Source organism: Megalobrama amblycephala, linkage group LG7, assembly GCF_018812025.1.
Source record: "Megalobrama amblycephala isolate DHTTF-2021 linkage group LG7, ASM1881202v1, whole genome shotgun sequence".
NCBI lineage: Eukaryota > Metazoa > Chordata > Actinopteri > Cypriniformes > Xenocyprididae > Megalobrama > Megalobrama amblycephala.
Genome location: NC_063050.1, coordinates 33969319 through 33991525, shown reverse-complemented (window position 1 = coordinate 33991525; position 22207 = coordinate 33969319). Strand labels below are relative to the sequence as shown.

The window sequence follows — 22207 nt, the reverse complement described above, 5'->3', positions numbered from 1 at the left end:
TTTGGAAGTAGAGGAACCCTAAAAGACAAGTGGCCATTGAGGTGCATATTTGAAACAATTTATATGGCCATTTATGCCCTCCCGAATGTGGTCGTACCCACCCTAGACATAGTGCCTCTGAACACATGCCCAAATGCCCATATGGTTAATCCAGCCCTGGCAGGCCAGGGATCGAGGTGGAATGCACGTCTGACAGAGCAGTGAGGCATCCCATAGAGAAGAGTGTCAATCTGGGTGAATGTGGCAACTCTAGCAGGGTCATTTTTTCAAGCCACATTCACACAGCAGCAGAATTTGGTTGTCGGTTCTGTATTTGAGTCCTTAATACAGTAACGTTCACAATAAGGTTCATTAGTTAAACATTAGTTAATGTATTAACTTACATGAAGTAACCATGACCAATGCATTTGTTACTGTATTTACTAATCTTCGTTAAAGTTAGTTAATGAAAATCCAATTGTTCGTTCATGTTAGTTCACAGTGCATTAACTAATGCTAACAAGATTTTAATAATGTATTAGTAAATGTTGAAATTAACATTAACAAAGATTAATAAATGCTGTATAAGTGCAGTTCATTATTAGCTCATGTTAACTACTGTAGTTAACTAATGTTAACTAATGAACTTATCACACCTGTAAATTTTCAGGACTTAACTGCATTCTCGGAAAACCCGCACAATGTGAACAGAACTCCACAACTTGTTGTCTGTCAGGTCGTTCAGTTTGAATTCCTCTTAAAATAATCAGTTGAGCTCACATAACTTTTCTATGAAGTACAATGATTCTACAGTAATATTTGAGTGAAATGAACTCATATGACTCACTATGATCATGTACAATCATAGGGCTAAATCATATGCATTCCATGATGTAGCCATGTGCATGAGTGAAACCAAAAAAGAGCCCTTATTCAAACAATAAGAGCAAAAACAATAAATGAGTAAAACTGATTAAATAAGCAGTACTGAATAAGTGAGGTAATGGATTTATAAATGCTTTCAAGGGTGCATGAATTAATGTATAATGCTTCATTTTGAATTTAATAAGTCAGTTTAAAAAAAAAAATTAATGATGGAATCATGTGTCCAATGTGGGGAAAAGGAACTAACAACAAAGCTATAGTCAGGAAAACAAACAAACAAACAAATGATTATGTATGTCTGTATGTCTCTTTTTCTTTTGCAGAACACAAAAGACAATTTTTCTGTGATTTTTCATAAAGTGAAAAAGGACTTATGACACTTTTGGCCTTTTTTTTTTTTTTTTAAGTTAGAAAGCTCCAATAACTCCTCCTAATTGTAATTGCATGACTTTTGCCACTTTTGTGTTACATGGAAGAAAGAAAATGTGTTTGGAACAAAGTGAGGGCAAGTAAACATAATGACAGAATTGTCATTCAGTTTTGGGTGAAGGATTCCTTCAAACAGATGATGATGATGATGACAAGTTTGGGGACATGAGGAAACATCAGGAAAAGTTGTCTCTGTGTTATGGAAGGCAGCTGATAGTGAATCTTGTTTATTATGGCTGGTGATATGGTGAAAATACAATACATTTTTTCCCCCTTTTGACAAATAATATTCACAAAAGGGCACCATCTCACTGCAAGTATATACAGAAGAGAATCAGCAATCTAATCTAGCTACAAGCAATCAATGGTATTTCATTTGTTTGCATTAACCTCTGGTAATGGTGGTATATGAATGTAAGCAATAACAACTCTAATGACTCTTTCAGAGAATTCAGACCTGAGAAAAGCAAGCAATGCTCTAAGCTATTTACCCACCGAGCCAATCTACAGCTCCTCAATTTCTGTATTTCAGATAAGAGCAGCACTTCACTAAAGTGGCACAGTGTACATCATATTTCCCATTACATCCACTTTGCTTTTATCACTTATATAATCACAGTTAGGTGCATTCTAGGGGACTGAAACTCTGTGCGCAAAATAAATACACAAACTGAACATTTTAAAGTCAACGTAAAACGAAAATTGTGTTTATCATTTATTTCCTGTTGTGATGTGTATGCAAGTGAAATAGCTTATTGGACAAGTAAAAAAATGCCATGAATGGCTTGATTTTGTCCATCAGGAATTGAATGGATCATTGTTGTTTGCTAGTTATTTCATGTGAGTGACAGATTGCTGGAAGGGGAAAGTTAAAACATGTCTGGCTACTGGACATTATTTTTCAGCCCTCACATGTTCTCACTCCCAACTCATCATATAAGGACGCTTGGTCAGGATCACTTGGTATCACTTTTTAACACACAGGGTATCCTTGTAGCATAATTTTTCATAGTGCAGGATACTACCTTTGGCGTCAATACATATTAGCAATGGGCATAAAAATTTTATCATCATGATGTAATTATAATTCGTTATAGTTTTGACATTATGACATTTATGTTAGGGTATGATTTTTTATTTTAATCAGTGGTTCGGAGCACCAAAGTCACTGGATTTCAGCAGTTTGCTGGTTTGACTCAAAAGATTCATAACGCTCCGAAGCAGTGTTTTGAAATCGCCCGTCACTAGATACTGTTAAAAAGTAGTTATGAACTGATTTAAATATGTTTTTAGTACCTTTATGGATCTTGAGAGAGGAAGTACCATTGCTGTCTATGCAGGCCTCACTGAGCCATCGGATTTAATCAAAAATATCTTAATTTGTGTTCCAAAGAGGAACGAAGGTCTTAGGGGACATGAGGGTGAGTAATAAATGACATTATTTTCATTTTTGGGTGAACTAACCCTTTAATCTGATGCATAAGGCAAACAACTGAAAGCAATGGAGTACCCTGCACATTGGAAAATGACACTAAAGGGGTACACTGTGCATTAAAAAGTGATGTGCACAGGTACATCATTTAATAAACTCTGCAATATTTCATAAAAATAAGAATTGTCAGTTTTGATTAATTTTATTGGTAATTGGCATTCTGGGAGTGCTGATATTTAGTATAATGACACTAACATGTTTCACAGTTTGCACATTCTCACTTGTAAGACGCTTTGGATAAAAGCGTCTGCTAAATGAATAAATGTAAATGTAGGTAAACATCAAATATTTCATCTTTTTTATTAAGGTTTTTTTTTTATTATTATTATTTTGATTGTTTTTATTTTAAAATTATTTTCATTTTAATTATTTATGATTTAATTATTAGCTTTTCGTTAAACTCACAAACCCCCCAGCAGTTCTATCACAAACCCCAGTCTGGGAAACCCTGATGTTATGTATTATTTAATGTACTTTATGTTATTGATAACAAAGAATAGCATATATATGGCATATATATTTCTTTCTCTTTGTATTTTTAAATCAATATGGTACAATTTACCCTATTCAAATCAATGTGAAAAATGAGTTAGGTCAATAATAATCTAAAAGTAATCAAAAAGTAATCAGATTATATAAAAAAAAATGTGTAAATGTAATGGATTACGTTACTACAGTGTAACTACAATTTCTGTTATGTAATTTGGAATCAGTAACCGACTACAATTTGTAAGTAATCTACCCAGCACTGATTGTATCATTAGAAAGCAGAGACTTACTTTTTTCATTCAGCCCATAATATTTCAAATGTTGGAACAGCTAACAGTTACACAACAGTTCTCACTGGAAATGTCGTCTACCAACAGTTCTGGTATTTAGTACATTACTGTAATGCTTCACTGTTTGCATCACTCCAGTTGTCTGTGTTTGCAGCATTCTAGACAAGCTGCCAGTCTGTGCTTTGCTCTGCAACATCAAAAAGTTTGCATACTGTATGGCCTCATGCCTATAGGCAAATCACAGCCAAGCTGCTATTTTATAAAACAGTGCTCATATTATTTAATTATTGCCTGAAGTCCACAGTCTTCACAAGCTAGTATTCAAAGTGTTCACATTCTAGCCAATGGTACATTCTTTTGAATACAAAAGCATTTTCCATGGTTAAATCCACTGTATCCTTATACAGCATCAGGGAATGTTATGCTTCATTTCATTCAGTGAGTATACTTCTGTAATGCCTGAAATCCATATTGATTTTCACTTTCATTAACAGCTTTTGACTCTCCAAGCCAGAATTTGGCAAACGGTGTGATTCCATGATGCAGAAATACATTTACTTAAAGATCAACTTAATGGTGTGTGCAAAATATAACTCGGAATAGTAATTTCTCCACATTTTCCTTTACGCTTCCTGGAACTAATATCTGCGTAGAGCCATTATCATCATTTATAATGTAATGCACAATATTGACAATATTTCATAGCTTGTAAAGCTAACTGCTGTGTTAACCAGTAACAATAAACAACTGAATTGCACAAGCATTCAGGCAGGAAGTGGCAAATAAAGAATAGTTTACATCACTTCATTTAATTCGTAGCACAACAAGGTGATATTACTAAAGCGAGGTAATAATCGTATTACTCCTCTAAAAAACACAGTGGAAGTGAGAGACAAACCTCTGCTGTGGTTTCACTCTCAATGCTGTGCAATTTTTTCAACCTAAAGGCTGGGTTGAGGGTCAGCTGTAAGTAATTTACACAGCACAGTATACAGGGACAAGATGTCAGTCAGCTAAATGCGTCAACGTGCAAAACTTAACATGCTAGGTAAAAATAACCCATGGTTTGGTTTGTTCATTTTTTGACTGAGCTATGGGTTGCAAAACAATCCAAATTGGGCAACCTGATCTCATGGAAACAACCTGTGGGAACATTTTTGCAAAATGCAAAATACGTACCAATATGTACATATCACTGCAGTTTTGAACAGAAATGAACACTAGAGACAGTATAATAGCGAGCACTTTTAATCGTTTTCATACACAGCTATGATTACAGGGTCAGATTATGGCTTAATAAAGACTTGTTTCCACGTCTTCTTGCACAATATTATTATGATCTCAAAACACTTTTTAGAAAGTGCATGATTTGTAAACAATTACATTTTGGACTTTGCGTCGCTTAACCAGCTCCATATGTTTCGCTTTTCTGATATAACAAGCTTGCTCGGTAGCTCAGCTGGTACAGAATTGTACTTGGTATGCGGAAGCCTTGGATACGAATCCTGTGAAACATGACTCACGAGCTCAAAGATGAGAGATCAAAAACAAGCTAAAATAGCATGATTACGAATGCTTTTTATGTCACAATTGGTTTTGTTAACACTATCGGGTAGGTTTAGGTGGTGTGTTGGTGGTACATTATTTTAAAACACCAAGGACTAGTTTGCCAAAGCTGTTTTTTGAAATAATCTCCAATATTTAACATTTCGATGGACAACGGCAGTCCTAGAGGCAAAGTTGCTCAGAATGAGGAGTTCTACCATATGGTATGAATATTGTGGGTGTGCGCAAATCGTGCGATACACAATGCTTTATGCATGTGAAAAACGGACAGCAAAAATAGGCGACGCATAATTTTGATATAAGACTCTTGATGTAAGACACTTGAGCTAACAGTTCAGGAGTTATGAGCCATTTCGTACTTTTGACCGCTGTAGCTCCCCCGTCAGGCTGACCGAGTGAGCTTTGGTGATGTTGTAGGCGTTGTGAGTACTACCAGCTGTCAAAGTTTCAAGTCTCTACAATTTATGGTTTGGTCTGCCCGATCACTTTTAGGAAAGAATGCTGATCCTTGGAAAATTTAACAATTACAATAGGGTTTCAGTGCTACACGCTTGATCCCCTAATAACAACAAAAAAGTTATACCAGGTTGGAACAACATGGTTCACCCAAAGATGTCCATCTATTCATTTTAGGTATTTATCTCAGGTCTGCTCTTGCTGTGTAATAATATATACGTGAACAATATATCTAACACATAAAATCCACAAAGCCAGCATTGCAAAAGATGTGACCGCTTGACATCTAGAGCACCAGTGCATGTTAATTTTCCTCAGTGATAGCATTAATGACCCATGTCTCTCTCCAGTTTGAGCATCCAAGTTTGACAGTCATTGCAACAAATGAAGGCAACAAATGAGACATTACATTCTACATTTCCCTCCACATTATTTTTTTCACCCTGTTTTTTTTTTTTAAACACTCAGAGAGGCTGATATCACCACTGGAGTGTTTACCAGAGGCTGGAGTGACTCTCTTGCAAAGCGAGCATTCTCCAAGTGCTGCTGAAATTGCTTTCGTTTTTCCTCCTCTGTTTTAAAGTACTCACACTGAGAGAAACACTTAGCCAGCAAAGGGAGAGCAGGCTGACGTGAGGTACTGATGAGCCTGCCAATCTATCTCCTGACACACAGGTATCAGCTGGAGTGGTGCCAAACAGCAAAGACTGTTCTGCCTATAAACTGTGAATGGAGCCCTGGAAGTGTGAGTAGGCCCCAGTCACTTATATCTGAAGGAGGTTTGGGATGAATTGGGCTTGCCCTGATTACAGTGATACTGTAGGGGGAAAAGTTTAGAAGGACCCTATAACTCAAGGCTAAAGCTGGTCTGATACCATTAAAATAATGATCTGTGACAGATGATTGACAAGGAAAAATCTAGTTTAAAACATTGTAGTGCCTGGAGCGATCAAACACAATTATTCAATACATTTAATGAATTACCCATAAACTCACTCTATCAAAGTTCTGTGAACCCATCCCCCTAAAACTGCAACTAGCATCCCAAACGTAGCTAAACCACAGGCAGAACTTGTGTCTTGTTACAGATACTTGGAACTTTTACGATCAGAGAGAATTTTGCAGAGACTAGTGACTCTGACTTCATTCTTTCTAAGAAAGACAAATAAACCGTCTTAATCCTATGTATTCTCTATATATAACCACTTGGGAAATGTATAAACATGTATCCAATTTTCCCATCTCATGACTTTCCTTTTATAGGCTTTATTCTATGTATTAATTCTCTCTTTTGAACTATTTTAGTATTAATGTTCCATAGTTACAAATGTATAGTTGAAAACTGAAATCACACTGGTAGCATGTTTGGTATCTACGGACTCCAACTTTCGTTTCCTATTTGGTAATTTATGTTACATGTTACTAACTCTGTGACACATTAGTATTATAAGAATCTAGAAGGTTATTTTCTCATTCATCCAATCCAGTGTCTTATGCTAATATCTTGCTACAGAACAAAGACTCGTAAAACTTCCCTCTGAAAGGGAAACTCCTTATTGGCTCAGACACCTCAAGAGGGTGTGATATCTTCACCCCTTATATTCACTGATCACAAGATCAAACGCCTCTTCCTCACTTTTCCCTTTTTACTGAAAAATGCTGATGTTAAGATGATGCTATAAGAAGCTAGAAGCTTCTACAGAACCCCAAGCTTGTGCCAGGCTTCGGCCTAGAAACTTCCATTTACCAAAGATCCTCTGAATCCAACTGGTTCTCTCTCATCAAGACAATATCAGCAAAGAATCAACGAGAGCCTCCATAAATTGCAATTCAATGTGGAGAGACATGCAAGTATCAAACTTAGTCTCATTATTTGATACATTGAGTATCCTTACCCCTTTTAAAGAAGTGCCTGTTTAAACTAAACTGATGGTTTAGTAAAGTTGTCTGTGTTTTGCACTCATATACTGGAGTCCCTATTCATGCAGATCCTGACTACAGGATTTTAGTAGTACTGTACAATAAGATTGTTATTTCCCATAACCTGGAAATGAACATTTCTTAGAATTAATAAACAATTAACACTGTGCGTTCATTGGACAACAGGTTAACTGATTGTAATATTAATTTTGTTACATTAAGTTAATTGTATTAACTTATTCAAATATTTATAATTAATTATAACTATTTATGATTAATTATTCATATTTATTTTGAGCTAATTTGCTACAACATTCACCAAGTTCTCAGAAATGTAACCTTTTTCATTCATGATGGTTTCATGTGGTTAAAAAAAAACAAAAAAAGATACCATTTTGTATCTTTCTTAACCATATGTATTCATGTATTCAAACTTTGTACGTATTCATACTCTCTTCTTATAAAAAAAAGGGGGGTGGGGGTGGAGTGTATTATGTTACTGACAAATGAAATAAATGAAAAGTGTTAGGTTTCAAATAATTTTCTGCAACTATCTGACAATTTTGATTGGAACTTTAGTTCAGTTATGCAGTGTATATGTTTAATTAACAGAACAGGAAAAAGACTTTAACTTACCCTGTTTTAGCGAAATTCGTCCAGTAAGTCATTACCACCGCTGAAAGCATGACATCATTTTTGGAGAAATTGCAGTTAAAGAGATCAGTGGGGCCAATCATGGGAATTCCAAACACATAAGGCACCTCGTCTCCATGTGCTGAATCTGACCAGCTAGGTTTCATTTCACTTTGACAATGGTGGTAGAACGCATAAAAGTATGTTGGAGATCCATACTGAGCATGAAGGTCTGCTGTAGCTACTGCTGGCGCCACCCATTGGTGATCAGTGAAGAGTGCAACCAGAGTCTTTCGCCTAGTCTCTGGGTTCTCCTTGTCAGCCCAGTCGGTATACATAAACTTGATGGTTTCTCGGAGTGTATCCTTGCCCTCGGGATAACCATAGAGGTGGTCCACAAAATCAGACACAGCAAAGTCAAAGTCATTTGCAGAGACACCATCCTCACTGTCCACGATGCCATCCACAAATTTGAAACCCTCACCCTGGTTGACGCCCAGCATAATGTCATAGTTCAGGAACTCTCCCTGCTCCATCAGAATTTGGGGGTCATCAGGGATGACGTCACCATCGATAACTGGACCAAAAGCAATGTGGTACTTGGCCTGTGTGATGTACTGTTCAATCAGCTCCTTGTAGTTTTTGTTCTGCAGACATTCCACCAGATCTATAGTATCTAGCATATTGCAGCCCACCTTTTCAGCTAGTATGCGGGTGTATTTGGCTGGCTGGTAGTTCACGGCCCAGCTTGACAGAGCAGTCCCACTCTGGATGATGGCTTTCTGAAACAAATCTGAAAATAAAAAATAAGTAGAAAAAAAAAAAAACAGCAATTAATATAATAATAAAATGATTGCTTGACATGGAAGAACCAAGTAAGCCACAAGCACGTTTGAGCTTTCACAAGAACCAGTGAGGTTTGTTCTCAAGCATCAAGCATGACTGAGTTGAGTAAATGACAGAATTATCATTTTTTAGTGAACTATCCCCTTTAACATTATTCAAAGTGAGAACTGAAGGAAAACCATGAGCACAACAATCATGAAATTGAAGAAACAAAAAGCAAGGTTTTTTTTTAAATATATTTTATAATACAATGTCTCATTGAAGACTTCAGTTGGACCTTGCCAAAAAAGAACTTAAAAAAATGGATGTAAAAAAGAATGCTTTTTTTTTTTTTTTTTGGTCCAATCTTATTGTTATATGGGTAAGTAATATCAGTCAGTGCCTGACATAGATGCCAACTAAAATGCATATGCCTTGATGCTGTACCTTTGTCAGCTCAGCCAGGCGTGGCCATAACACGTTGACACAGATTGTGTCCTAGAAAATAGCAATACCTCAGGGCACGGATCTCACCAGGCTGAACCGAGGCTTCTGATTCACTGACACAGTGTGAAAAATAGCCTTCACTCAAGTATAGAATTTTAAAAATTGGAGGGAAAAAAATGAAGGAAAAAAAGTCAGGACTGTCTAGAGTTTTTCAATGTATTTGAGCATTAAAAATATCAATATCAATGCCCAAACAATAGAGTGGTGGAACTATGATGCATTTTTGTAGGCCAAAACCCAGAAACGAGTTAGCATTTTAGCACTTCCAGTTCTATCATCCTGAAGTCAATGGGTTTTTTGAATGGGTTTTTGATGGCTGCAATAAGGTCTGTGGTTAACACAAGCTCAAGACACTTTCACGTTTTATTTTTATTCTATGAGATAAAATACATAAGTATTACCCTACCCATGACTTTTCAACACTGTTATGTGTCTTGAAAAAGACGGTTGCTAACAAGTGGCTGAAGAATGTTTGATTAATTTGCTTAATTTATTTTTCTTCTTCTTCTTCTTCTTCTTCTTCTTCTTCTTTTTATTATTATTATTAGTATCAAGCATTAAATTGAAGTTAGTTATATATACTTACTGCATACATTGCAAGATGCATTGCAAAAAAAAATGATAATGATAAACTGTGACGTGTACATATATGGCATATGGCAAACATAAAAACCTCAAGGCATTTTCTAATGGTACAGTATTATACTCTTTAGAGTGCCTGATATGTATCTGAAGACAAAGGGCTCAGATGAACAGCAGGAGTAACAAGTGAAAAGAAATGCCTTTCTGCTTATTTCACAATTTACATTATGTAATTCATTCATAAATCATGGCCGACCTGTTAGACAGGAACACCAGGAGGGAACTATACATCTTGTCCTGTTATTTTGATCAAATATAGCATTTCCTTATTTGGGGTTGTGTTAGTGTTAGAGTAACTGTAGCCAGAGGTCATTTGATCCATTACTAGATTTTGTCTGCTATCTAGCCAGGCTGGACATTGAATGTAAAATCTATTTTTATAGTGGGACAATTGAGTTCCAGATGAATGCCTTGTAGGGGTTGTTGTTACAATGAAAATGACATGCAGCCAGGCACAATGGGACCAAGGACTTTTGGTTCTTAGAGACCCTACAAAATATTAGTACAGAGGATAGAGGGGATGATGTGTTTGTTGTAAATGTAAATGATAAATACTGGTACAAACGATAGATTCCACCTCAAAGTAGGAGAGAGAGCAAAATTGGTAACACTTTATAATAAGGTCTCATTAGTTAATGTTAGTTAATGCATTAGCTAACATTAACTAACAATGAGCAATACATTTGTTACAGTATTTATTATCCTTTGTTAATGTTAGTTAATACAAATTCAACTGTTCATTGTCAGTTCATGTTAGCTCAGGTCCATGATAATAACATATACAGCATTCATTTATTTTAATGTAGGGGAGACCTGGTATGGTTTTAACATGTCGAGAGTTGTAACACTGCCAATTCCACCAATCAGGGATATGCTAGGAGTCCTATGATCATTTCGGTGTTTACCCGATTCGTACCTGATCCCATACAAATGGCTGTGAAGGCTGGACATAGGTACATGCAGATTTTATAAAGAAAAACAGATCAGTTAGAATATTTAACTTTTTTGACCAAAACTATATTTTGTTTAGTACATATGCAGATAAAATCATTTAACCTTCAGGCAAAATATGATGCATATTTAACCTGCTCATTTCAAAACATTATGCTAATAAATCTTGCTAAACACTGGCTGACAGGAGTGAGTGTTACAACCAACCCCTTGCATACAATTAAGAACAGTTTATTTTTAATTATCTAGAATGCCTAGATAATGAAAAAGAAAGAAAGATAGAGGTGTGCCTTCCAGTGTTTTTTTTTTTTTTTTTTTGTTTGTTTTTTTAAGGAACTGATGAGGTTTTAAAGAAAGGCAGGACAGTCAGATCAGTTGTGAGAAAAAAAAAAAAAAAAAAAAAAAAAAAAAAAAATGAAATTCTTTGTATTGAGCTATTTGGCAACTAAGCCAAAAGTGTGGTTAAAATGTGCCAAATTCAGTTTCTGGGCCCACTAGCCTGCAATCAAAATCAAGGGTTAACAACATTATTATTATTTTTTTTTGGTTAGGCCTACTTGTTCTTTACACAGGTACACTAGAGTTGAGAGTTAATTAAGCATAAATACCATTAAAGAAGTTTGTTCTAGTATACTAATTAACACATACACACACAAACTCCTGAGTAAAACAGTAAATGAATTTGAGTTATGGTCAATCACAGATAGAGGCATTGTTCCCTTTCAGTCGGTCACGCACGTTCGACGTACATCAGTAGTGACCGACAAATTGGGATATTGCTAGAAAGCCCTATCAGCTTCGAGTGAATTAAAACAAGCCAATGGAATTGGCATGCGATATTTGCATAATGCACACTGCCTCCGAAAGGTGTATATAAATAGGAAGCAGATGCAATCGCACTGTCATTCTGTCTCTGCGTTTCTGGAGGTGGTCATTTCCTATCCTCATTGACGGCCACAATCACTTTCTCTCATGTCTTAAGTTTTTTCTCTCTCACTACCCTCTGTGGTGGGGTGGCAGTGCTACAGGCACACCACCTCAGCCCTGCATGGGTCTTGGCCCCCGGCAAGTCCGTGGAAGGCCAAAGCACTCATTCAATATGGGTAGTTCTGAGTCGGGGTTGAGCTACGCATGATGCAAGTCATAGCGCAGACCCCTGGCCAGACAGAAACACCCCTGGCCAGTCTTGCAGAGGTGTGTCGTCAAAGTACGCTTTCTCGATGCTCTCATCTCACAAGCTGGCCTAAAACCCAGCCCGCTCAGCGCAGTCAACCCAGTTGGCAAGCGAGAAGCGGTCCTGGAGAAATGGTGACCTGGAGCTGAGGTAAACAGTTCTTCGGGGGGTGATGCTCACATCGCTCCCTCCCCGGAGGAGGGCCGGGTGGAGAATTTTGGTCTGTTCTGCCACTGGCTCTCCGGAGTCCAGCGGTACCCACGAAGTAGAACTGTTATCTGATCCTCCAGGTCCCAAGAGGGTGTGACTGGCAGTGTGCAAGGCCCCGCCTCACCACTCTCAGCCCCTTCTCACCTTGCCAGCAGGTTCCAGTGTGATGGCTCAGGCCGCACTCCATGTGCCGTCTCCCATTCACACTGCTACCTCGCAGAGTCTGACCACACTCCGGGCCGATTCCATGCCGTCCGAGTCGGGTCCCCATACTCTGCCTCGCTGCCCCACCCCGGTAAGTCTGTGGTGCCTTTGGTCCCGCTGGCTTGGTGTCTGGAAGCATGGACAGTGCTTCCAGCCCGTCCCGCTGGCTCATTCGTACTATCAGACTCGACTATGCGATTCAGTTCGCCCAGCGTCCCCCGGTTTTCAGGGGTGTCCACTACACTCAGGTGTCACTGGACAATGCACCTGTTCTCCGGGCGGAGATTGCTGTCCTCCTGGCGAAGGATGCAATCGAGCTGGTCCCTCCAGCCGATATGAAGTCGGGGTTTTACAGCCCCTACTTCATTGTATCCAAAAAGGGCAGTGGGCTACGGCCAATCCTGGATCTGCGCGTCTTGAACCGGTACCTTCACAGGCTGCCGTTCAAGATGCTCACGTAGAAGCACATTCTCGAATGTGTCCATCCCCAGGATTGGTTTGCAGCGATCGACCTGATGGACGCGTACTTTCATGTCTCGATTCTGCCTCGCCACAGACCCTTCCTACGGTTTGCGTCGAGGGTCGAGCATATCAGTACAAAGTCCTACCCTTTGGGCTGGCCCTGTCACCCCGCGTCTTTACGAAGATTGTGGAGGTGGCCTTTGCTCCCCTCAAGGAACAGGGCGTTCGCATCCTCAACTACCTCGACGACTGGTTGATCCTGGCCAGTTCGCGAGAGCAGTTGTGCGAACACAGGGACATGGTTCTAGCTCACCTCAGCCGGTTGGGTCTTCGGGTCAACTGGGACAAGAGCAAACTCGCCCCCAGGCAGAGGATCTCTTATCTCTGTCTCGAGCTAGACTCGGTCGCCTGGACCGCGCGCCTCACCGAGGAGTGCATCCAGTCGGTGTTGAACTGCCTGAGTACGCTCAAGCGCAGAACACAGCCCCACTAAAAGACTTTCAGAGGCTCCTGGGGCATATGGCATCTGCAGCCGTGGTCACGCCACTTGGATTGCTCCATATGAGGCCGCTTCAACACTGGCTCCGTGGCCGGGTCCCAAGATGGGCATGGCAGCGCAGTACACTCCGTGTCCCCGTGACACCGAGCTGCCGTCGCACCCTCATCCGGTGGTCAGACCCCTCGTTCCTGCAGGCGGGAGTGCCCCTCGAACAGGTGTCCAGGCACGCTGTGGTCTCCACAGATGGGGGGCCACGTACAACGGGCATGCAGTGTCGAGTCTTTGGACGGGGCCTCAACTGCATTGGCATATCAATTGCCTGGAGTTGCTAGCAGTCACTACTGATGTACGTCTCCGTTCCCTCCTTCAGGGAACGAGGGTTACATACGTAACCGAGACGTTTTGGATTGTTCTTATGGATTGTTTCAATAAACCTATTTTTGAAGCATACTGCATAATGTGGCCTCTGTTTCTACTCTTTTTATGACTTACCCCAGCATGTGTTACAACCTACCCTGGTAGTGGAGTAGTTTGTATTTGTAATAAAGGCACACCATGTATTATACATCAACTCATAAGGGCTGTGATATTCGAGGTTTGAACTGGTGGCTTTTGTAGTAAACAAATGTGGGTGCTTTGTATAAAATTTTGTACTCAGCTTTGATTCTAATGATCATTACTAATATGTATTTATGAGTCTGGGCATAAATGAATCAATGTTTCAGTGCACCTGTTTAGTAAAAGAGCAATTAGATGGTATTATCTGATAAAGAGGTGCATATTGATTGATTTGCAATGAGGTGCTAGTGTAGAGATTTTTCCTCATCTTTGCTCCATGTTATCTGATTCAGTCTGTTGGCCAAACAAACAGTGCTGTCCTTCATACAGTGGAGTTCATGCATAAAGATATTGGTTCTTTCATCTGCTGGGTCAGACTGCCATCTGACCAGATGCGAACTGCTCCAGAGTTTGTCACATGAAGAATTGTTTAGTACAGATCTGAATTTTATTGTCATCTTTATATATGCCTAAATGAACCAATTTACAAGAGAAAACACATCTTGTTCCAAAACAAATGCTCCAAATGTATCTTATTACATGGCATTTAATGTCTTATTTAATGTATCTTATTACATGGCTCTCTGAAATACTTTATACTTTAATCATTCGTGACATTCCAAGATCAGTAATTCCCAGATGATGACCATCATCAATTGCAACGCTATATAATGACCCATCCCGATATCTGAGGTCAGCGCTTCTTTCATGTTTCTCTTATCACACCACGGACTTGTTATCTCTCTTTTATTCAAATGTAGCTGATGCCATCAGCTTTTGCGTTAACTAATTAGCTAATAAAATATTTCAACTCAAACAACAGGTTAGATATACATTATCCCTTACTTAAATGGGACTTCATATGTCATAATTGGGATTTATTTTAATTTATTTGAATATTTCAGTTTTTTTTTTTTTAAATAAATCTGCAAACATGTCAACAATTCTGTATTTTTATGTCAATATGGGGTGCTGTGTGTACATTAATGAGGAAAAAAATTTACTTAAATGATTTTAGCAAATGGCTGCAATATAACAAATAGTGAAAAATTTAAGGGGGTCTGAATACTTTCCGTACCCACTGTATATATCTCACAATGTGACTTCATTATTATCTTATCTCAAAATTCCCCATTTTATTTTTTTACTCTGGGTCAGAAATGGGCTCCAACAAAATAGTTTGATAAAACTGTACTGCGTTTAATTGTCAGTCTATTACAAAATGCTTTTTACCTTCTGAATAGTGTGACAGGGTCAGCAAGCTTACACAGGATGCCCCAGCTCCTGATCCAAATATAGTCACCCTTTTCGGGTCGCCTTTGAAAGCCTGGATATTCTCTTTGATCCACCGGAGTGCTTGGATCTGGTCCAATAGCCCATAATTCCCTTTGGCTGCCTGGTCACCTGTACTCAGGAACCCTAGTGAAACAACAAACATACAAAAAAAAAAAAAAAAAAAAAAACAGAAAAAGCTTTTAAAATTGTTACTTTCAAGTAATGCTTACTAACAGCCATTATTTTGATAAAAAGTTTTTTTTTTTTTTTTTTTTTTCCTTCTTTTTATTTCTTAGGGATCTGTGGGCCATTTGATTAAAACTTGTTTTCATTCTAATTGTCTTTTGCCTGAACCCCCATCCCCCCCCCCCCCCCCCACCTAAAAACACGTACGCACAAGAATCACCACACTTGACATCTGAATAGGCAGAGTAAAGAATTCTAAAAAGAGACTCTTAATGGCATGCCACGGTTACTTCATGTTAAGGGCACTAATGGCTGCCCTCGAAACCCTCTCATTATTTACCTTTGGACCCAATCTGTCCCACCACCCTTTTACTAAAGTCATCATTGTGAAGAAATAATCAAAAAGGCAGCACTTCGGATGCAAGAGACATGCTGTTAAGGAACAGAGGATAGTTCAAGGTTGCATTTTAAACTCTAATAGGGTTATTCAACCGCCTTTATGGAAAAGGCTGAGGCTACTTCCATGTTAATTGATGCAATTTAGCTAATCATTTAAAGTTGAATGTGGAGGTGCCCATATTTCCATTGGATTAAGGGTAATTCACTCAATTGACATAAAAATGATGGCTTGATGGCATTTTTGTGGAGGTCTCTGTGTGGATAAAAGCTAGATTCTAAACAAAATTAGCATTTGGTGAAGCATTGCTGAAGGAGGGCAGTCCCTTCTCATTTAATGGTGATTTGTCTTTAGGCTTTGTTTGACAAAATCACTTCTTATTTGAAGAGACACCACATCAAAGTGACAACATACAGCAACAGATATTTCCTCAAAGACTTTTAAATAAACCCCATTGCTCCCATCGGCTTACAGTTTATGTGCCAACCTCCTTTAACAAGCTTGTCAATGTGTACAAAATCACAAACAGGTTGACAAATTAGCCGACTGTCCTAAATCCATTAGCAAGACCCAGAAAAGCCTCAAGGGTGTCAATTCTGTTTCTTTGCCCGGTCTTGGATCTCCGATCCTGGCCTCTGGCAAAGGCACTTTCCTTGTAGACCCGCTTAGGGGCTGGTCCCAGACAGCTCTGGACAAATAGGATGAGAAGCAAGAGAAGCAAAACTAGCCACTGTGGCATTTGATAGAGGGACAGATCCAGTTGGTCATGCCTACACAGAAGGGGCTTGATGTGGGAGAGGGATTACAAAGCCCTGAACAGCATCGGTACTGTAGCTCAACCTAAGGCCATGGTCACATACAGAATGTCATCATGACACAGTGAGAAAAAAAAAAAAAAAAAAAAAAAATCAGTTGAGTTAATCCTAATGTACACTTTTATAGAATTTATACTGTAATCTTAATAGAAATATTCTGCTAGAAAGTATTGGGAGATATGTCAACATGAGGACTGTGAAGAATAATTCCTCAGTACAATCATCAATGATGCTACGGCCAGCCTTCATTCAGTCTCATGCCAAAAAAATGAAATGGCAGTGTAATGAGGCACACCTGGTGCTTATTGCACCTTGTCCACTATTGTGTCTCTTCTTTTTTTGAACCTGGTTTCACAACAGTCTATTCATAATGTGTTGCTCAAGGCCACCTCTAAGTCTGAATCTTTGAGTAGACGTTATAATGCCTAGGGACACTTTCACTAGACTGAATGAATACTGAAAAGGACCATAAGGAGACAGTGAGATATATCATGAAAATTGTATTTTCTTTAAACATATGAAATAAAGTTTGATGTACTAAGGCATACTATTAATTTACCAATTCAAAATCCTGTAGATTCCCATAAAAAAGCCCATTTATTGAATCTAATCTGGGGAAAAAAAGCTGGAAGAATAATAACATCTGGGGTTTAGAGAAAAAAAAAAAATATATATAATAATAATTTGAACGAATTTGTTTGTTACAATTCAAAATAGAAAACTGATGATTAAAAAAAAAAAAAAAAAAAAAAAAAACATCTGCTCAGTCAAGAAAATGTATACAAATATTAGGTCTATTTATCCTGTAGATTAAAACAATTATGTTCCCTTTCAGTCGGTCACGTTCGACGTACGTCAGTAGTGACCGACGAATTGGGATATCGCTTAGAGAGCCCTATCATCTTCGTGTAAACTAAAACAAGCCAATGGAATTGGCGTGCGATATTTGCATAATGCGCACCGCCCCCGACAGGTGTATATAAATAGGAAGCGGATGCAATCGCACTCTGTCTTTCGCTTCGGAGCCATTTACTGGTGTCCTGTTTGAAGACTCCTTCTTCGTTGTTTTCTGAATTAAAACATTGCCTCAAGAAGAGGATTACAGCGAGCTTCAGTGCTGGTGAAGAGGGCACGTTCAGCGAGGTCGCGAGTGTCCGAGGAGCTGAGCTATAAGCTCTAAAACTGCTGTTTTCACGGCAACACAAAGAGTGTGTGTGTGAGCGATTTGGGCCGGTTCCTCGGTGTGTCAGGGAGTGGTGTACCTGACACATCGCGTCGCTCCCTGGGTGCTTCAGCACGAGTGAGTTGACTTCCCCTTCTAAAAGAGCTTTACAGACGAACCCTGACAGTATGTCATTTCGTCTGTGCGTTACTGGGTGCGGTCGTTCCCTGGTCCCTGCTGATGGGCACAATCGCTGCATCTCGTGTTTGGGCGTTCAGCACGCTGAGGCAGCTTTTGTGGATGGTTCATGTTCCCATTGCGGGAACATGACCATCGCGGTGCTGAGGTCGAGGCTCTCCTTCCTGAAGTCTCAGGAAGCGGGAGTCCCCTCTCCTATGCCGCGTACGACCGTTTTTTCCGGTGGGAACCGGAAGGACGGTACGGCGCTGTATAGGGAGGGCGGCCTGAGGATAACGGTCAGGGCTCCCCCGCCGAGCGGAAACGCTCCTCGGGCCCCTGCCCCCTCGCCAGCACCGCAACCCATCTTTCGCCCGTTGGTTTCCGCTGGGCCCTCTTCGGACTGTCCAGCCGTTACCTTCGGTGCGCCGGCGGAGGATCAGATGTCGGTCGCTGCGTCGGAAGGCGAGTTTGAGAATTCGGGAGAGGAAGATCCGGACGCGCTGCCGCCCTCCGGGACGGTAGCGGTGGCCGAGTCGGATCCCGAACTCTCGGCTGTGCTCTCTCGGGCAGCCTTGTGCGTCGGGCTCGAGTGGAACCCTCCACCCTGTCCCGGCCCATCTCGGCTGGATGATTGGTACTTGGGGGGGGTCGCGCTGGGCAGCCCCAGCGTCCCGCCCCAATGCCTTTCTTCCCGGAGGTGCATGATGAGGTGACCAGGTCTTGGCAGACACCGTATAGTGCCCGTACCAGGCCTGGCCCCCCGTCCGCCTTCACCTCCCTGGACGGCGGGGTAGCCAGGGGGTACGCGAGGATCCCGCCAGTCGAGCGCTCGGTTGCGATGCAGTTGTGTCCAACAGCCACCGGCTGGCGTGGTGAGCCGCGTCTCCCGTCCCGGGCCTGTAAGTTCTCAGCCGGTCTGACTGAGAAAGCTTACAGTTCCTGTGGGCAGGCTGCCTCCGCCCTGCACGCGATGGCCCTCTTGCAGGTTCACCAAGCAAAGGCGCTGTCGGAGATGCCCCAGGAAGGTCCTGACCAACAGCTGCTGGGGGAGCTGCGCGCTGCCACTGACCTTGCCCTCCGGGCAACGAAGGTGACAGCACGCGCTGTTGGTCACGCGATGTCTACCTTGGTAGTCCAGCAGCGCCACCTCTGGCTGACCCTCGCGGACATGCGGGATGCCGACAAGCAGCGGTTCCTGAACTCCCCCGTGTCCCCGGTCGGCCTATTCGGCGACGCGGTGGAGAGCTTCGCCCAACAGTTCTCCGCTGCACAGAAGCAGGCTGAGGCTATCAGTCACGTCATGCCACGGCGGTCCGCTGCTGCCTCCACCCAGCCGCCCGTGGCTCAGCCTCAGCCCGCTCGTCGCCGAGGGCGCCCGCCTGCATCGTCCTCCGCCCCTGCTAAGACGGCAAAGCAGCAGCCTACACCAGCCAGACAGCAGGGTGCCGGTCGCGGGCGTGGTGCCCAGCCCGTCTCCGCTAAGCCCGGTGGTAAACGTAAGAGCAAGACACGGCACTGAGACGGGCAACCTGGAGGGGAAGGATCTTGCTCTTCGGGAGAGTTTTCCACCATCTCTCCCACCCCCGGAGGAGGGCCGGGGGGAATTTGTGTTTGTCTGTCCACCGCCGCTGGCTCTCCGGAGTCCAGCGGTACCCACTTTTTCACAAAAAGAGCAGTTTCCTCAAACTCCAGGTCACAACAAGGGGTGTCTGCCAGTGTGCCAGGCTCCGCCTCGCCGCTGACAGCTCCCTCCCCATTCGCCAGCAGGTGGCAGTGTGTTGGTGCAGACCGTGCCCCGTGCGCTGTCTCCCATGCACACTGCTGCCTCGCAGAGTCCGACCCCACTCCGGGCCGCCCCCAAGCCGTCCGGGTCGGGTCCCTCTCTGCCTTGCTGCCCCACCCCCGGTGCGTCTGTGGTGCCTTTGGTCCCGCTGGCTCAGTGTCTGGAAGCGTGGATCACGCTCCCCAGCCTGTCCAGTTGGCTCATTCGTACTATCAGACTCGGCTATGCGATTTAGTTCGCCCGGCGTCCCCCGGTTTTCAGGGCTGTCCACTTCACTCAGGTGTCGTTGGACAATGCACCTGTTCTCCGGGCGGAGATTGCTGTCCTCCTGGCGAAGGATACAATCGAGCCGGTCCCTCCAGCCGATATGAAGTCGGGGTTCTACAGCCCCTGCTTCATTGTACCGAGAAAGGGCGGTGGGCTACGGCCAATCCTGGACCGTCCCCAGGATTGGTTTGCAGCAATGGACCTGAAGGACGCGTGCTTTCATGCCTCGATTCTGCCTCGACACAGACCCTTCCTAGGTCGGTCTGCGTTCGAGGGTCGGGCATGTCAGTACAAAGTCCTACCCGACATGGTTGTAGCTCCCAGCCGGTTGGGTCTTCAGGTCAACTGGGACAAGAGCAAACTCGCCCCCGGGTAGAGGATCTCTTGTCTCGGTCTCGAGCTAGACTCGGTCGCACGGACTGCGCGTCTCACAGAGGCGCGCGTCCAGTCGGTGTTGAACTGCCTGAGCTCGCTCAAGTGCAGGACAGCGGCTCCACTGAAAGATTTTCAGAGGCTCCTGGGGCATATGGCATCTGCAGCCGCGGTAACGCCGCTCGGATTGCTTCATATGAGACCGCTTCAACACTGGCTCCGCGGCCGGGTCCCGAGATGGGCGTGGCAGTGCGGCACGCTCCGTGTCCCCGTGACACCGAGCTGCCGTCGCACCCTTGTCCGGTGGTCGGACCCTTCGTTCCTGCGGGCCGGAGTACCCCTCGAACGAGTGTCCAGGCATGCTGTGGTCTCCACAGATGCCTCTGCCACGGGATAGGGGGCCACGTACAACGGGCATGCAGTGACAGGTCTTTGGACGGGGCCTCAGCTGCGTTGGCATATCAATTGCCTCGAGTTGCTAGCGGTTCGTCTTGCGCTGGCCCGCTTCAAGAAGCTGTTGTCAGGCAAGCACGTTCTAGTCCGCTCACACAGCACTGCGGCCGTTGCGTACATCGACCGTCAAGGTGGTCTACGCTTCCGTCGCATGTCGCAACTCGCCCGCCATCTCTTGTTGTGGAGTCAGAAGGATCTGAGGTCCCTTCGGGCCACTCGTGTCTCAGGTGTGCTCAACCGTGCAGCCGACGAGCTGTCACGGCAGCATCTACTTGCGGGCGAGTGGCGGCTCCACCCCCAGGCGGTCCAGCTGATTTGGCAGCGTTTCGGCGAGGCCCAGGTAGTCCTGTTTGCCTCCCCGGAAACTGCCCTCTGCCAGTGGTTTTATTCCCTGACCGGCGGCACGCTCGGCACGGATGCCCTGGCACACAGCTGGCCCCCGGGTCTGCGCAAACATGCGTCTCCCCCAGTGAGCCTTCTCGCACAACTCATGTGCAAGGTCAGGGAGGACGGGGAGCAGGTTCTGTTAGTGGCTCCGTACTGGCCCACTCGGACCTGGTTCTCAGACCTCATTCTCCTCGCGACAGCATCTCCCTGGCCGATTCCTCTGAGGAAGGACCCCCTGACTCAGAGACGGGGCACCCTGTGGCACCCGCGTCCCGATCTGTGGAACCTCCACGTGTGGTCCCTGGACGGGATGCGGAGGTTCTGAGTGATCTCCCGCAAGCGGTCGTAGACACCATCACTTCCGCTAGAGCTCCTTCCACTAGGAGTCTCTACGCGCTGAAGTGGAACCTGTTCGTCGAATGGTGCGCCTCTCGCCGAGAGGACCCCCGATCATGCTCGGTCGGATCTGTGCTTTCCTTTCTGCAAGATGGGTTGGAGCGAAGGCTGTCTCCCTCCACCCTCAAGGTGTATGTTGCCGCTATCGCCGCACATCACCACGCAGTTGAGGGTAAGTCCCTGGGGAAACACGATCTGATCGTCAGATTCCTGAGGGGAGCGAGGAGATTAAATCCTCCTCGCCCTTCCTCCGTACCCTCTTGGGATTTGACCCTGGTTCTAACAGCTCTCCAGGGTCATCCCTTTGAGCCTTTGCAATCAGTCGATCTGAAACTAATGTCTCTTAAGACGGTTCTTCTGGTT

General features: G+C 43.1%; 1 protein-coding gene across 2 annotated transcripts in view; it reads right to left on the bottom strand.

Annotated features, from left to right (window-relative positions):
* The window catches only part of nlgn4xa (neuroligin 4 X-linked a), a 118431-nt gene that overhangs the window by 4313 nt on the left and 91911 nt on the right, over positions 1-22207 (bottom strand). For both annotated transcript variants that reach the window (XM_048197168.1, XM_048197169.1), the window contains 2 exons: positions 15405-15590; positions 8143-8932 (listed from right to left, as the gene is read on the bottom strand). In XM_048197168.1, the coding sequence (XP_048053125.1) occupies positions 8143-8932; positions 15405-15590 (976 nt within the window). The remainder of the gene's footprint in view (positions 1-8142; positions 8933-15404; positions 15591-22207) is intronic.